General features: G+C 38.4%; 1 protein-coding gene across 1 annotated transcript in view; it reads right to left on the bottom strand.

Moving 5' to 3' along the window:
• Positions 1-17311, bottom strand: part of syne2a (spectrin repeat containing, nuclear envelope 2a) — a 110649-nt gene that overhangs the window by 27389 nt on the left and 65949 nt on the right. The window contains exons 77-93 of the mRNA XM_081602442.1: positions 17030-17144; positions 15677-15838; positions 15011-15160; positions 13813-13989; positions 12854-13009; positions 12604-12774; positions 11844-12014; positions 11356-11492; positions 10637-10826; positions 8648-8830; positions 8452-8565; positions 8204-8358; positions 6966-7113; positions 6577-6671; positions 2964-3192; positions 2672-2869; positions 715-825 (exon numbers count right to left, since the gene is read on the bottom strand). Of these exons, the coding sequence (XP_081458568.1) occupies positions 715-825; positions 2672-2869; positions 2964-3192; positions 6577-6671; positions 6966-7113; positions 8204-8358; positions 8452-8565; positions 8648-8830; positions 10637-10826; positions 11356-11492; positions 11844-12014; positions 12604-12774; positions 12854-13009; positions 13813-13989; positions 15011-15160; positions 15677-15838; positions 17030-17144 (2662 nt within the window). The remainder of the gene's footprint in view (positions 1-714; positions 826-2671; positions 2870-2963; positions 3193-6576; positions 6672-6965; positions 7114-8203; positions 8359-8451; positions 8566-8647; positions 8831-10636; positions 10827-11355; positions 11493-11843; positions 12015-12603; positions 12775-12853; positions 13010-13812; positions 13990-15010; positions 15161-15676; positions 15839-17029; positions 17145-17311) is intronic.

Below are 17311 nucleotides of genomic sequence, written 5' to 3'. Positions count from 1 at the left end.
ACGTGGGTTGCTGGGCTTTGCTTGGGTTGCTAGGTAACAGGGCAGTGCCTGCTGATTTGTGATGCTACATTTGGAAGGTTTTTCAATCGGCTCATTTTCCAGACACTAAAAAACATATTTTTTTTGCTAATAAGCAGCTGGGTGGTTTTTCTAAGCGCTTGGCCCGTTTTTAGTAGCAAATGAAAGTACAAAAATGTGCAAATTGTGAAGTTTGTGTAATAGATCTCCTTTAAAATTTTTATTTGGAAATCCTGAAAATGTAGATACAACAAATGGATTCAAGAAAATGAGACACAAATGTTGACATTTGGCAATATGTCATCACCCGGAAATCCACACGTTAATTCTGAGAAGATTTTATTTTTTATTAATTTGTTTTCTGCAGAAAAACCTCCTGGTAAAATTCCCCCATTGTACATAACAGACTCTCCTAGTTTCCCTCCAATGATTTGTTTATTACTTTCTGTAAAATTTACAGAGGTTACTTTGTTGCGTCACGTTATTATATTGAATTTAAAAAGACAAATGAGGCAAATATCAATTTCATACCTACCGCAAATTCTAAAATATCCCTACTTTCAAATCAAAACAGTGTTTTATTGGAATTTTATGTGATAAATTATGAAGCAGCACAAAATGTGAAGTAGGAGGGAAAAGATATAATGCTTTCAATTAGTTTTCCATTAAAAGAGTCAAGTGGAGCCAGTTGTTCACCTGGATGTGCGTCTCCTCCTCTGAGTCCGCTGGTCTTTCTGCAAGCAGATTTTCAACTTTCTCCAGTCCAGAGGAGATGCTGCTTGCTGCTTCCTGACTCTGAGACCACATCTGTGAAGCAAAACATTGAAAAAATCCTCGTCAACTCTTTGATTTTACAATGTTTATACCTCACAAGTTTAAATAAATGTGTCCAATAGGTAGAAAACAAAACAGTGGGCAAAAACGATTCCTTTTTCAAATGCAAACAGAACACCGAGCAGGAAGTCACGGCCTCTTTATCTACAGGGGATTATATCAGCAGAACAGAGCCAGAGTCTGTAGTAAGACAGGATAAGTCGGCCTTGTTTCCTAGATTGTGATTATTTCTTAAACACGTTGCCGTTTCTTGCGTCTGGCCATCTTAAAGTGGCAAAAGCACATCTTTTTCTGACCACTGCCACTAAAAATCAGCAGATATTCGGGTTAAATTAATCACTAATTATAAAGATCTAACTAGATATCAGCAAAAGTAAGCTATGCTTGCATTAAAGTTATCAAAACAGGATCATGCAGCGTCGTCTCGTAGAAAGAAAGAGGAACATTCTAGAACATTGGTGTCCAAATTTTATGTCATGTGGGCCAAATCGTCACCTCAAAAGTACAAATAAAATATACCAACACGTACTTTAGAGCATAAGTCAATGAGTAGATGTGGTCCTAGTTACCATAACAACAACAGAAAACCAGAAGGCTTGGAAAAGATGACCACTTTGTGTTGCAGCTAACATTTCTGCAAGTAGATTGTAATTTAAAAGTCATGGTTTTGTCCCTAATCTATTTTTGAGTTGTGGTCATGAGGGCCGCACAAGATCAGTGCAGCGGCCACAAATGGCCCCTGCGCAACACTTTGAACACCCTTTTTCTAGATTTATGCTGATGAGGGTCTCCCAGCACAAAGCTGCGTCGCTGTGATGGAATGACACTGGCAACCAGCTGTTTCAGGATGTGGATCAGAAAGAGATTGGATCTCCGTTGGCAGGAGATCAGGGCTGTGCAGCCTCTGTGTGTGTGTGTGTGTGTGTGTGTGTGTGTGTGTGTGTGTGTGTGTGTGTGTGTGTGTGTGTGTGTGTGTGCGTGTGTGTGTGTGTGTGTGTGTGAGATCATGTCCTGGATTAAGGTCACACAATCCCCTCTACAGCACATTTTCCTTTTTACATTTTGTTGTTCTAAAACCTGCAACCTTTGCATTAAATCTGTTATAGAACTTGTACTGAATCGAATCGCGATTAATCGATTATTGAAATAATCATCCACTAATTTAGTAATCAATTAATCACTAAATGAGACATACAGATTTTTTAAAAAGGCCATTTGCTGAAAGCCACTATGTTAAAGCAGTAATTGAGACAATATTTAGCATTTAAGGTAAAAATAAACTGCTTGTCTGTAAATGTTTTACCCCAAACTCCTGAAATAAAATTAATCTCACCCGATTTAAATCACCATTTCTCAAAATAAGCAATTCAACAGATTTTATTGCTGTTTTATTCTTTTCCAGCTTTCAATCTACCACTAAAAATATTTTCCAGCTTTTTAAAATCTCAGTCTCAGCTAACCATGAAAATGTAACATTTTAAAACTGTTTACTCTCAAATACACGTAGTCTCTTTTTTAATACATGAAAGATGTAAATAAATGATTCCTCATGGCAGAAAGATTTTGATTCTTAAAGATAGAATCTCCTATTATTGGTACTTTGTATTTGTATTTAGTTGTTAATGTTGCAAACTAAGCATGCATGTGGCAACAGTGGAAAGTAAAACTCCTTTTTAACGAGAAGAAAAATAAATCAGTGTACAAAAACAAATATTAAAAGTGAAACTTTGAAATTATTTTCCATGTTTTGCTTTGAGTGTATCCCATTTTCTAAACATCAGATGTGAAAATGTTGCAGATAAAAAGCACAGGATGTTACCTGGACGGTGCTATAAAGCAGATCTTTATTCTGTCTTTGCAGTAAGGTGGTTCGCTCCCAGACTTTCTGTAAATCCTGAAGCTCTGACTGCAGTTGGGTCCGACTCTCCGACTCTGTAACAATTTCACACAAATGTTTCCCAGCTTCAACAGTCCGGGCGTAGACAGAGGAGTGCAGAGCTAGAGCTTCTTCAATAAGCTTTACAAAAACAGGAAAATGAAAAAAATGTAATTAGCATATGAAATAATTAAAATAATACATTTGATATTGATCTGCAACCAAGCGCACTGACCTTGTAGACGTTTAAGTTCTGCAGCTGCTGCACCGTGTGAAGATCCGGTCCACTAGGGGGCAGGAGAGAGTCCACCGATCTAAACAGCTTCTTCAGGGATTTCAAACCGCGTTGGTAAATTCTCCACTGCTGCAGATGCTCCTTTGCTGAGGTCCAGTCGTGTGCAACGAGAGCCACAGAATCAGACCAGCTCCGCTTCAGACACGCCACTCGAACCGTGAGCTCAGATCTGAGCACAAAATAAGAAAAAAAAAAAAAACGTTTAGGTTTGTCAGCTTTATCTGGAGAAAAACCTGAAATGGACACAAATTGATACAACTCGGTATTGAACAAAATTAAAATCATAAAAGCAGAAATAAAGTAAACATGCTCCTATTGGAAAGAGAACAAAAAAGGCTACTGAGAAAGAAACAGATCCTAAATGAATTATCATAAAATAAAACAACAAACTAATAAGAGCAGAAAAAACTATTTATACAGGATTTCTACACTTTTGCCACAGTAAAATTCAAGCACTTTTCAAGGTAAGTTATCAAACCTTTCCAGCCCCACTTTGGAGATAAAAACAGACAGTTTCAATTCATTATTATACGATATTATTTATTACTGTTATTAATAATGTCTTCAGATAGTATTCAACATTCTACAGCAGGGATGACGTAAGCTGAAATATAACAAACTCATGTTTGGAAATATCAAAATTCAAATGTAACACACCCAAAAAATCCCCCCAATTTCACTGACTTTGATGTATAAAATATAAGCCAACCTTTATTTCAATTACACTCTTCAATAATCAGTTGAGCAATAAGGAATAATCAATATTCAAAAAGAAAATAGAAAATGTTCTCGCCAAGTTTTCTGACATTTAGCAATAGTAATAATTTTGGTCTAAACCAAGAAAAGTTTAGTCGGATTTAACTTTAGTGAGAGAAAAATAAATTTGTGCACCTCTGAAAAAAATTCAACTTTATTACAAAACTTTGCAGTTTTAAATATCAAGCTTTTGTACAGAAATCAAGCTTTTTCTGAACTTTGAAGACACCAAATCGAAAGTCAAGTATTTGCAATGATTTACAACAGATTCATTAACCTTTTACAGAAACTCAAAAATATCGATGAATCCAAAAGTAAACACACAAAACCATGACATTAAATAATATCTGCTTGTCATTGAGTGTAATGAGAATTTGATTTCAGACCAACAAGCAGAAATTCTGACTCCAATAATCAGTTTCTGTGCCCATGTGGCAAGAAGAACAAATAATCAATCAACCGGTTGCAAATACTTCTGACCTCAAGTGATTCTGTATATTTTAAAGCCCTTCTGTACGCAGAGTACTTTCTTCTTTTTAGTCAAAACCAAAAAGCTGTCAGAGCACGTCAAGGACAAGGCAGTACATCTGGACAAGACTGGACTGGCTTATAAGAGCGTCAGTCCTCTCTCTGGAGCTCAAAGCAAGATCCTTACTCACTGGATGACCATGAGAAAATTCCAGATCTGTCCAAAAATATCTGCTAGTAAAACCATCTTCACCAAGAAAACGATTGGAAACACTCGGATGCTGACGCGTTGCAACTACGTCACTTAATCATTCGAGGCGCCATGATGGACGTCGGAAGTGAGGGACGGGAGTGTTGAACAGAGCGACTGAAATGGTTTTCCAAAGTTGTTTTCGCAACTTTATTCATGGCTTCTACTTGTTGGAGTCGAGCTAATTTGTCTGTGAACGTACCTGGTTGGGGCTCATAGACGGTGACATTTACAAAAGTTGGACATAGCTAGCTTAGAAACCGACCCATACCTCCTCCCTCCTGGTGTGTTGATCAAATTACCGACTCTGCCTGAAGTCGCACCACATGATTTACGTCACTATGTCATAAACAGCGCTTCCTTTTACACTGGAGCAGCATTAAAAACGTACAAAAGACGAGATGCTAACCAGTTTTTTCGTACATGCTAGGCTACATGACGGCGCGGATTTGTTTCCGTGGTTACTGAGACGCCATAATGCGAAATTTGATATCTGTCATAAATACTTCTAAAGTTAATGAACGTTAATCTTCTTACCTTGTAAAAAGTGTAAAAGTGTTCGCTGCAAATCCGCGGTTACACCGAGGGCTAACAGTCATTATGATTAACGGCTGCTGTCCATCACAGCCGTATCTTTCCACGCTGTGATGGGAACTTTATTTTGTTAAAAGTTACAAAATAAAAATGACAAGTTCGGTTTTCAAATTTGTCTGCTTGTGCAGCCGACCGCGCAGCACCCTGTGAGCATTTTTAACTGCGAAATCAACTCGTTAGAAACGATATCGGGTTACCAGATGGGCGGCTTTTTTTGACAGGCTTTATAGGAGCGTATTGGTAGCTTTGACGTCCATCATGGCGGAGCGGGCCGAGTTTCAAACAGAGTGACGTCACGTGTAAAGGGTCCATATTTGACCAAGCTGATGTAATTACTTTCGGACGGTTTTCCAGTAAAACGTCGTTATTAACTGGTTAGAAAAAAGTGTATATATCCTGTGTGTATATATAGACATTTACAGATTTTGAACCAGGTGAAGCTAAAACTACACTACTTGAGGAGTTCGGTAGAACATATTTACATATGAAGGTTTTTTTTTTTTTTTATCTTAAATGCAAATTGAACAGATTTTTGTACAATTTTCCCTAGATTACTGCTTTAAGGAGGTTGTTGGACTTTTTTGAGTCTCCAATTAACGATTAATCGATTACTAAATAAGTTGGTGATTATTTCAATAAATTGATTAATCGATGTGAAATTATGGTTCTAATCCTTAAATGGTAGAATAAACAATTGAAACACTGTAAAACATTTAGTTGTGTCTACTAGTTGAGTTTGAGATTTTCAATCTGAATGTGTGAGTTTGTGAAAGAAACTTACAACAGTAAGTTGTGTCAACTTTTTATTAACTTTGTCAAAACTTCAAGAGTTGAATAAACTAGAGTTTTTAGGTTAGCAATTCAAAAGCTGAAAGAAGAAAAAGACGGGAGTGTGAATTATTTCCCAGAATGCTTAGCGGCATGTTTTTGTATCCTGAGATGGAAGTGCATTACATTGATTTGACTCGTGTTTTATTGAGGAAAATGTTTATTTTAATGCAAAACTTGAAGATAATGTTCTGTCACACTAAATGTTATTGAGCAGAATTTAATAAAATTTATAATCAGGTCAGAAATTTTGTTCATGCAATTTGAAACAAGAAATTAAATCATTCTAAAGTAAAATAAGTAGTTATTTTAACTTGATATTGTGAGTAAAATAATAGAGAAATGAGGCTCTAACTAGCTGAGAGCCGTTTTTTCTTGCATTTTGTGTTTGTGAAATAATTATCTGGTTTAAATTGCAGCATTAAGTTAAAACTCACAATTCAAGATTAATAAACTTAAAAAACAATGTTTGTTTGCTTGTTGTTAAATGAACTTCATGAACTTTAATGTCTGAGTTAAAACCAAAACAATGTTGACTTAAATTGCATTTTCAATGCAGCATAAACCACCTTCAAATGTTTTACAGCGCACTAAGTCCTAATTCCTAAGTCAGTTAAAATCCATAAATCTGTTAAGAACTTCCTGATCATTACTCACCTTTTGTCCTCGGTTTGTTTTTCCATAAAGCTGAGGGCAGCACAGAGGAGGCTCTGGAGGAGTTGATGCCCCTTCATGACCTCAACCTGGAGTTTCTGTGGGGGAGATTTGTTAGATCAAAGAACAGAAGGACATTCATTCTTCTCTGTCGTTTTAACAAATTAGCTCATGATTACACAGTGAAAAGTTATGGTTCAGAAGTTTGGCATAAATAATAGTTATTTGTTCTGAGGCTGAACTTGCAGTTTCCTGAGATAACAACATATTAGCATTTCAATTATTCTGTGCTCTTTCTGTAATGATTAAAAACTTGTTGAATGTGCTGGAACAGCCTCTGATTGTTGGTAGAAAAACTCAAGAAATGCATGAATTTGTAAGATCTGCCAAACCTGATGGACAGCCAGCATCTCTTTAAGGTTTGAGCGACTCGGATCTTTTCTGCAAAGTGATTCTCGCTGCAGGTGTTCCTGGATCGTTTTCACTTTTTCACATTTTTCTTCAAAATCGTAGCTGCTCTGAAGCTCATCTTGCAAAACTCTATAAAATAAAATAAAGAGAACATAGACTTTAGAGACAAACTGTCAATCACTGTCGGTAGGACTGCATTTAAATCCAGACAGGGAAAAAAGTTCAATTGTAAAAAACAGGAAATTTATTGTACAGCTCTGGAAAAAATTAAGACTCAATTGAAAACCAAAAATATAACCAAAATAGCCAAAAATATTCGTTTATTCCACCAAATATTGATTTCTGAACTCTTCCTGAGTAAAAACATTAGTGTTGTTGTTTCTAAACAATTAAGAACAATGTTCATTTTACTCAAACATATACCTATATAATGCTAAAGTAGTGGCACATCTTTGTTTTTCATGCTTTTTACAACTTTATCCATCAAGATGTGGCATTATTACCCATCCTTTCGGGTTGTGCACAGTTTCATCTGCGGTACATTTTGTTTAGACTCTGAAGACACAACACAACCTTTCTTCTATCTGATAAATGTAAATCCAGGAATTATTACATTTGTGACAAGTTGAAGCTCTAATCACAGTAAATACACTACAAAGACACAAAACCTTACCACCTGTTTTTGGTCTAATTTGTAGTGAAAATATCTTGATACCAACTTAAAAGTAGCTTTTTAGCAAGATATAGGAGCTTGATTTAAGTAAATAATTAAGTAAAACATTCCAGTTCCACTGGCGCCGTTACCTAGCAACGCCAGCCAAGCCCGGGCCAGTCACCTAGCAACCAAGATCTAGTTCAACTGCCAGATTATTTCATTTGTTAATATCTCGGTACACTTGAAATGAGACAAACCAATTTAAAAGTAATTTTTTTAAATTCCTTAATATTTATGAAAAAGTTCTAGTTCTATCTGCAGATAAATTAACTTATAACATTGAAATTCTTGGTAAGATTTTGTGTTTTTGCAGATTTATACTTTTTAAATTTTCACACCATAATATTTCTTTGCTATTAAATTTTTTTGTGAGTTTATATTATTTTGTGTTTTCTGGTAATTTGTCCATTCTTCAAAAATGGTGCATTATCTCAAACTTTGATCTCCATTACAGTTTGGATTCTAGATAGCAATAATTACATGTTGTAGATCAAACCGTCTCACTTGTTTTCATCTGTTGCCTTGGTAACGGTTTCTGCCCACAGCCTGCTGAGGGACTGAACTCTCTCCATCTCCTCGTTGCTGAGGGTTATGTCGCCACTCGTCTCTTTAACGTCCACCAGTGATGGAGTCATGTCACTGAGATCCAAAAGAACCTGCTGGGAGTTTAAGACACAGTACAAAATTATAAAAATGACCTTTGTTTGTTGTTGTTTTTTTAGTTAAAGGTATGCAGAAGGGGAGTTTAAAACCTCCAGAGTGTCTGCATCACATGCGCCCCCACGCAGTTTAAAAAGCGAGCTCTGCATCTGTTCCTCAAGTGCTTCCAGCTGAGCTTTAAATCGTCTCTCTCGCTCCAAATCCTCCTGAACATTTAGACAATACGTCATATTTAACAACCTCCATAGTAAACAACATGCTTTATGTGTCAAATGTAAAATATCTCACCTCCAGATTTCTCCTTTTTCCCGATATTGCTTGGTTCAGCAGCAGGACATCGCGACTCAACAACCTGGCTTCTGATTTGATTAACTTTGCAGATAAAGGTTCGAGTCGTCCAAGAAGAGCTTTGGATGCTGCCAGCACATCTTCTGCATCACTTTGCAGCTCATCAGCAGCATCCTGCAACCTCTACATTGTGAAAAGAGGAGATAAGCTGAGGAACAGGAGCAGGTTTTTATATGCAGTGTATTGCCACTTTCCACTTATTTCATTCAAGTAAATTGATGTTTCAGTCCTGTGGGAAAACGCAATTTATGCAGTAAACGTTTCAACAAAATGTTTCTTTCGCTGTATTTTGGAAGAGAAAGGAACTAAGGAGGTATTATAAATGGAAACCAAAACATAAAAACATTTTCCTTTGGTCAAATGAGCAAAACAACACGTCATCTGGATGTTGCGCAACAGGTTAGAGGGGAGGCCAGGTGCACCGACTGGAAGCAGATCTTCAGTCATATCTCAACAGAAGTACATGCAACGTCGTTCCGTTCCAAGAATAGGAGAGCAGGTATTGAGAAAAACATTTAATTAAATCGGGAACGTAAAGCATGGACTCCCCGAACCTGCACCTGGAACAGATGAGTCAAGCAGGGAATCTAATGATTACAAAAAAAAAAGGAAAGGAGGAAAAAAAAATGCATTTGGACGCTGAAAAACAGGGTTTGTGAATCTGGTTAAACTCCAGCACTTAAGCTCAGGCTTTCAGTGCTTTATTGTGCATTTTCTTGCCAGTTTTGAGCAGAAAAGCATAAAGACGGATAGAAATGCACTTTGGGTTAACGTCCCAGAGGATAATTAGTATCAGAACCAAGTTCTGTTCTGTGTGAACTTACGACAATAATAAATCAAATATATCTTTTAGGAGACTGCCGGTGTGTAATTTTCTTTTTAAAGGAGACTTTTTGCACTTTTTGCGCGTTTTCTTTCTTCCATTGGGTTTCAACTGCCTCTATAAACAGCTCAAGCACTTAAAAAAAAAAAAAACCTGTTGAGTTTTGTTGGTTAATGTTGGTTGGTGTCTGAAAAATGAGCTGCGTGCCCCGTTACCTAGCAACTCCAACTGAGCGCCAGCTGGTCTCACCGCTGTATGAGCTGTACAATGGCTGCTGGAAAAGACAACTGACTTCACTTGTTGTTGACTCACCATACAGAAACCACTTGCTGTTGTGCAGGAGGCTCTACGAATGCTTTTCGAAGATGTACTTTTGTGCATCTGCAGTAATTTTCACGTGCGAGTGTAAACGTTAAGCTGGGGGCCAGAAGTAGTTTATTTTTATCTAACCCTTTCATGCAGTTAACAGCTATTTTCTTGTAGATTTTTATGTTATAAATGCACACAGACCACTGAAGTGGACAACAGCGCATCATACGATACACTGTTAACTACTGGCCATCTACTGCAACTGCAAGAATTTTTTTTGTTAACACCAATATGGCAGACAGACCAAAAAAAGCAACGAATATCCAGTCCCTGCTTCTACTTTTGCAGATAAAAAAAAATATTGATACCAAGTAATCAATAAAGACTAATACCACTGATATATTTTCCAAATAAATTTTGTATTTGGAGAAAATTACAACTGATCCCCTAGAAAAAAAATACTTTTTCCCAACCTTTTTTCTTATGTCTTGAAAAATCAAAAACATTCTGGGAAAAAAATCCTGACATAAAACCTCATAATTCATGCATAAAAGGGAGACAGAGCCCAAAAACAGCCCATTCTGACAGGAGCTCAAAACCAAAATCTCATTATCCAAGAACGATTTTACGCAAAACATCTGACGAACATGTTTGTGTAACAGGTCACCCATCCTCAACTGTCCAACAAAGCATCATCTTTCAGTCTGAATTTCCTAAATTAATTGCTTCTCCTCTTTCTTGAAAATGACTTTGTTTCGGTTCTGGTCGGTGATAAAGTTGATGAGACTCTGACTCACCTTGACGCAGCAGACTGTGGCTTCTGCATCGTTTCCAGATGAAGGACCTGATAACTCCTCCCACTCATTCCTCAGGTGTTGCAAACGAAGAGAAAAGCGTTCAGACAGATTCGCGTATTCAAGCCAGAGGGAGAAAATCTCTCTGGTGTTTTTATGCTCCTCTTTTATCTCTTGCAGGATTTTCTTCCACCTGGTGAGACAAACATAAAGGGACTCAGTGTGTAATAATTATATGAAGCAGCAAGTTTACAAATGAGAAAAACAGATAAATCTTAATTTAAAGGCAAATCCTTTGAACAGAATACGAACTGACTCTATTCTCCAAACAAAATCACTTCATTCTCATATTAATTTAACTTTATTCTTTTAACAGTTTATTCTCAAAATATTGTAATTTTATACTCATTATTGCAACTGTACTCTCGTATTATTGAGACTATTTTTATATGACTCTATTCTCAAAATAAAACGACTTTATTCTTGTAATTTTATTATTTTTTTGTTTTTCTTAGTATAACCTACATATTCTGTTGTAATATCTGACATTTTTATGAGAAGATTTTAATTTGTGTCCTAATTGGGGAAGAAAATGTCTCCATCTGCATCAGACGGTGGGACAAATTTATATCACTTAGGGACGCAAAGGGCCCCCGAGCCACACTTTGGACACCCCTACATTATTTGGTAAGATGTTAATCTAAATATTTCCCTCCTCTGACCCATGTCGCTGCTCCTCCACTTCGTCCCTAACGAGCTGCGCCGACGCATCATGCAGCGTCTCCATCAGCGTCCTGCAGGATTTGTCCAGGTCCGTCCAGAGCCGCTCTCCGTCTTCCTCCGCCTTCACCTGCAGCTCCTGAGCAAAATGAAAAAGACTTTTTCCTTTTAACTCTCGCTCTCTGGAAGTGCATTTACTTCCCTAAAAAGTAATAAAAGAGTTGACAGCTTGAAGTCTGTGAATGCCCACACTCTGACTGAACCTTTCACATCCGGACTCGGAGGCTTTTAACCGCAGCTACAGCTTGCTGTTCCACACAAACACTAAAGTTTTATGACGCCTTCTTTAATTGTAGCCACGCCGTGTTCTAGACTCTACAGCCACTTGTTTTAAAACTAATAAACTACCATGAATGATTCTGATGATAATATACATTTATGTTTGCTTTTGTAGCTTTAATGCGTTTATGGAGACCAGTTCATTTCTCACCTGCAGGCGGTCTGAGTTTCCTTCAGCCTGCTGCAGAGAGAAGAGAGGCGCTCGCTGCTGCTGCAGGGCACAGCGCACCCTAGTGGTCAACAATGCAACTTCCCCCAGAGCTCCACGGAAACAACTCCACTTCTCCACTGACTGTTCGAGATCCGCTCTGAGATCTTCCATCTGAAAACGGAGCAGAAGCAACAAAAACAGAAACAAATTAGACAGTTTGGTTAATTTCCTGTTCCATTCTTTACAGATGTTCCTGTAAGTTTAAAATGTAAAAACACTGGGGGGGTGGAAAAAAGATGGCAACATTATAGTTTTTATGTTTTGATGTTTGAATGAAATAAAAGTAAATAAAATTGTTTTTTTTATCTTTAATTGTTTCAGACATGAGGAGATTGCATGAATGGATGGATGAATGAATGAATGAATGAATGGATGGACGGAAAGACGGACAGATGGACGAACTTAATGATTAATGATGGATGGATGGCCGGACGGATGGACGAACGGACGGACGGACTTAATGATTAAAGATGGATGGATGGATGGATGGAAGGATGGATGGATGGATGGATGGATGGACGGACGGACGGACGGACGGACGGACGGACGGACGGACGGACGGACGGACGGACGGACGGACGGACGGAGTATTTATGGACTCCAGTCCACCAAACTCGTCCAAACCTGCAGAATCTTTAAATCCATCATGGCTCCTTCTCAGTGAGTAAATCTGTGACCTTTGACCTTGAGGTTGTTTTACCTGCTGATGAAGATCAACACAGGTCCGCCTCACACTCTCCACTCGGCCGGAGAAGATCTCTTCCCACAGGAGCTTCCCTTCCTTCCCATAACACACTCTTCCTCTTCCTCCTCTTCCTTCTCCCAGATCCTGCAGATCTGCAGAAACCTGCTGGATTCTGGCAACTTCAGCCTGGAAGACACAAAGTCACTCTGACAGAAAACCGTCCACAGCGTCCAGATGTCCCTCTGTGTGATTCCCACCATCGTACCTCCCACTCCAGCAGAGCGCAGCCAGCCAGGGTTTGACTGCAGGGCCGTTTCCACTGACTCATCCTCTTCTTCTGCTGCTCTGACCAGTCCTGCCGTTTCTGCAGATGTCTCTCTCGTTCTGCACAAGTGTGATGGATGTGTTTGACTTCATGAATCTGAGGAAAAGGAATGGACCCAATTCAAACACAGTCATTGGCTTCATGTTACTAAAGATGGACACGTGCATTTTGGACACATTATTTAACAAGATGTTGAATCTATAAACTGATCAATTGTAGCACACAAGCTGTCTTTAAATATCTTCATTTCTAAAACTTGAATAAAACTAGTTTGAACAGCAACACTTAAAGGTGACCCATGATATGTTCTTTAACAGGTTGGCATAGAAATATGTTCTATAAAAACATTTTTATTACATTATTTAGACAAAATCATTCTTATATAATGAGACTTTTGGTCTGCTCCTTTCAGAGCAGGGCCTCTTATCACTTTAAATCACTTTAAATCCAAAAACCAGCTGCTGTAAACTCGACTTTTACACTCACACATGAAAATGGACCAAAACAGATGCACAATTATATAAACATGCATCTTTGAAAAGCAAAAGTGGAGGCCCCTGCACAACCAACAAGAATGGAGCAAGTGGTATCTGGATGTCACGTCAACAACAAAATGCTTGTCTTTTCCAGAAGCCATTATGCGGCGGTAAAACCAGCTGACCAAATGTGCTGGAGCTCTGTTTTGGTTGCTAGGTAACAGCGCACTGCCACTTAACAATCGGGATTTTTTTTAAATGGGAAATTTTCCAAACACACACACACAAAAAAAAAGAAACATGAAGGTATTGTCGACAAATGGTTTTTAGAAGCAGGTGAGACCCAAATGGAAGAACAAAGATGTAAAAAATGTGAGTTTTGCGTAGTGGGTCCCGTTTGACGGATTGCACCGAGGCGCTGACCTGGCCATCCAGCTCCCTCTGCAGGAGCTGGCACTGTTGTCTGACCCCGCCCAGGTTTTCTGCAAAGGTCGTGCGCTCCAAGCGGCGAGCCGGGACGTCTGCTCCCGCCATTTTGGACCCAGGCTCGGACATGAAGTCAAGGAGTTGCTGACAGTTGTCGACAGCCGTCCTTAACGCCTGGAAAATAGGAGATATGAGGAATTCATTTGTAATAAGGGTTAATTTTATTATTAAAAACTCTTAATTTTACTCTTATTTTCTTCTTTTGAGATTTTGTACAGAGGAATAAATTCAAATCATAATTTTACCGTACTTTATCCCACTGCAGACGTTAATGTTTTTATGTAATAAACCGAGACAAAGCTGCATTTAATTGTAAAGTAGAAGGAAAATAATTTTTTTTTATAGATTTATTAAACCACCACAAAATCTTAGTACACTTGAAATACGACAAAACTTAAAAGCACATTTTCTGCAAGAGATAAGAGCTTGTTATAAGTAAATAATTCCTTAATATTGATGAAAAAACTATTTTCTCCAATGGCAGATTATTCTAATAATCTAATAATCTTATTTCAAGTGTACTAAGACATTTGCAGATCAAAATATGTGGTAATATTTTGTGGTTTTGCAGTAAAAACCATGTAGGGAAATTAAACCTGTGAAGGGTTTGGTGAGATGAGAGCAAAAATCTTTTTTTGACCTTCATTTTAATCACTACGTCTGCAAAACAAAGGCTGCACAACATTTAGAAAACACCACCCCCATTTTGAAACATGGTGGTGTCAGCATCATGCTGGGGGAATCTTTTTCTTCGCTAGAGAGAAAACAAACGATCTCCATTCAATCTGACTAAAAATAAGAAATTCTGCAAAGAAAAACGTCAGTTTTTAGAGACAAAATCCAAAAGACTTTGTTCAGGGATGTTGAGTAAAAATGTACATCACATCTTTAATTTGTAAAACTTGCGTTGTTTTCTTTTGATTTTACAGTCGGACTTACTTTATGTTAACTTGTCACATAAAATATCAGTAAAGTTATAATTGTGGTTTGGAGCATGGAGAAATGTAAATACGGTAAGTTAGAATATGAACTATGTATTTCAGGTTAGAAATCAACTTAAAACAGGAATCCTGACAAAAAAGCACCTTTAATTTAATCATTATTTAAATAAATGCATAAAACACACATGAAGTACCTGACATTGCTGCAGAATTTCAACCATCTCAGCTGCAGTTCTGGCCGTCAGGACTCTTTTCTTCTCCCGGCAGAGCCGAGTTTCTGTTTCCTTCAGCCAGTTCTCCACTTCAGACAGCAGCTTTACTGGCGGCTGTTCGTTCACCAGGCGCTAACAAACATAAGTCAACATAACAATAACTGATTTTCATTTCACATAACCATCTGCGACATGATCTGCTGGTGGGTTTTATTGCTCTTAATCAAAGTAATTCTGCATGAAACATCTGGTGTTTATAAGAAGAACATCGCCAGTATTATTAAATCTCTCTTCAGAAGATAAGATCTGCTGAAGGGGTTTCCAGACTGTAAGGCTTCAAACTCAACCAACTGGGAGAAAAAATCTGGCAAAATGTGACTAATTATAGCGAAGCCAGATATCTGGTTGCAGTCACCGGTGATGAATGGAGAGAAAAAATTAAGAGTGACCTTCCTGCTGATTCCTCCCGTCTCTGATCGTTTAAGTTTATCCTCCCAGCAGCAGAGGGGGGGGGGGTTCTAATTATTTCTGAAAACTAGCAGAACTAACATGAAATCTGACACATTCTCAAACACTATCATCTGCTTCATATCTGTTTGTCTTTGTTAATTTAAAACGTTATTTTCTCTGAATACTGAATCACTGAACCTGCAGCAGATGCTCCAGCATCTTGGAAAGGTCAGAGGTCAGCTGGCTGCAGCTGGCCTCCAGCTGTGAGACCTGGCTTCTCAGTTTGGGACACTCGGCGTCCCTCAAGTGGACAAGCCGACTGGTTTCCTTGGAAACGGCTGCCAGCTCCACGGAGACGTCCTGGGGAAAGGTTGACAATGTTGGAATAATTATAATTAATATGTTTGGAACATTATTTGGGTTTTATTAAACTAAGGACACCTGATAAAATCTTATTGTGGTTTTAGTGGTTTAATGAGGTCAGTTTGATTAAACAGATTAGAAATATTTATCATTTTTATCATTTGAAGGATTTTTGTTGACAGTAAATTGTATTTAACATCGAACTGTGGCTTAAGCAGATCTCCCTTAAAAATAAGACCATGTGTCTCATTTTTAAGAGACAAGAGACCGCAACATACATGAATGAATGAATGAATGAATGAATGAATGAATGAATGAATGAATGAATGAATGCCATGTTTCCTTACATGGGGATCTGCACATTTTTTATTCAAATTACAAACTTTATGAGAGTGAAATTTTCTGAGTTCTCAGTCATTCTGGATGGATGGATGGATGGATGAATGGATGGAAGGATGAATGAATGAATGAATGAATGAATGAATGAATGGATGGATGGATGGATGGATGGATGGATGGAGGGATGATGGATGGATGAAGGGATGGATGGATGAAGGGATGATTGATGGATGAATGGATGGAGGGATGGATGAAGGGATGGATGAAGGGATGGATGGATGGATGGATGGATGGATGGATGGATGGATGGATGGATGGAGGGAGGGATGGATGAAGGGATGGATGATGGATGGTGGGCGGATGGATGGATGGATGATGGATGGTGGGCGGATGGATGGATGGATGGATGGATGGATGGTGGGCAGATGGATGGATGGATGGATGGATGGATGGATGAACAGATGGAGGGATGAATGGATGGAGGGATGGATGATGGATGGTGGGCGGATGGGTGAATGCTCATGATACAAACTTTATTTTTTCATGAATTTAAAGAAAACTGTTGGAAAAATTCGGACTTAAATATGTCTTAAATAATAAACCAATAATAGACCCACTATAAACCAATAACAATCCAATAATAAACCAATAATTGACCCATATTAAACTAATAATTGACCCATAATAAACCAATAATTGACCCATAATAAACCAATAATTGACCCATAATAAACCAATAATTGGCCCATAATAAGCCTCTGCTCTTGGTATCACCCCTGAAAGCAGCAGCCTGGCGTCCTGCAGCTCGCTCCTAATGAACCCAGGTGGAGCAGCAGCTAAGCGCCTCACCAGCAGCTCCAGCAGTCGCCTTTGAACGGATTCCTGACTCAGGTCTGAGGAAGTCTTCAGGTGTTCGCCGGCGGCCAGCAGACGCTCACCGACCGCAGCAACGCCAGCCAGGAATCTGTGGGGAGGACAGCCAGGACTGATAGATCAACCAGCGGGGCAGAACATGAAGGCCGCCTCACACACACCAAAGGCCAGTTGGTGGATGTCCAAAGGCAAAAATGAAAATAAAAGATAAGCTCTCTTTTTATTTTTTCTTATATGTACCTGTCTTCTCTTTTAACT

This window comes from Poecilia reticulata, chromosome 21 (assembly GCF_904066995.2).
Source record: "Poecilia reticulata chromosome 21, P_reticulata-male-v2, whole genome shotgun sequence".
NCBI lineage: Eukaryota > Metazoa > Chordata > Actinopteri > Cyprinodontiformes > Poeciliidae > Poecilia > Poecilia reticulata.
This window is presented reverse-complemented; position numbering and strand designations above follow the sequence as displayed.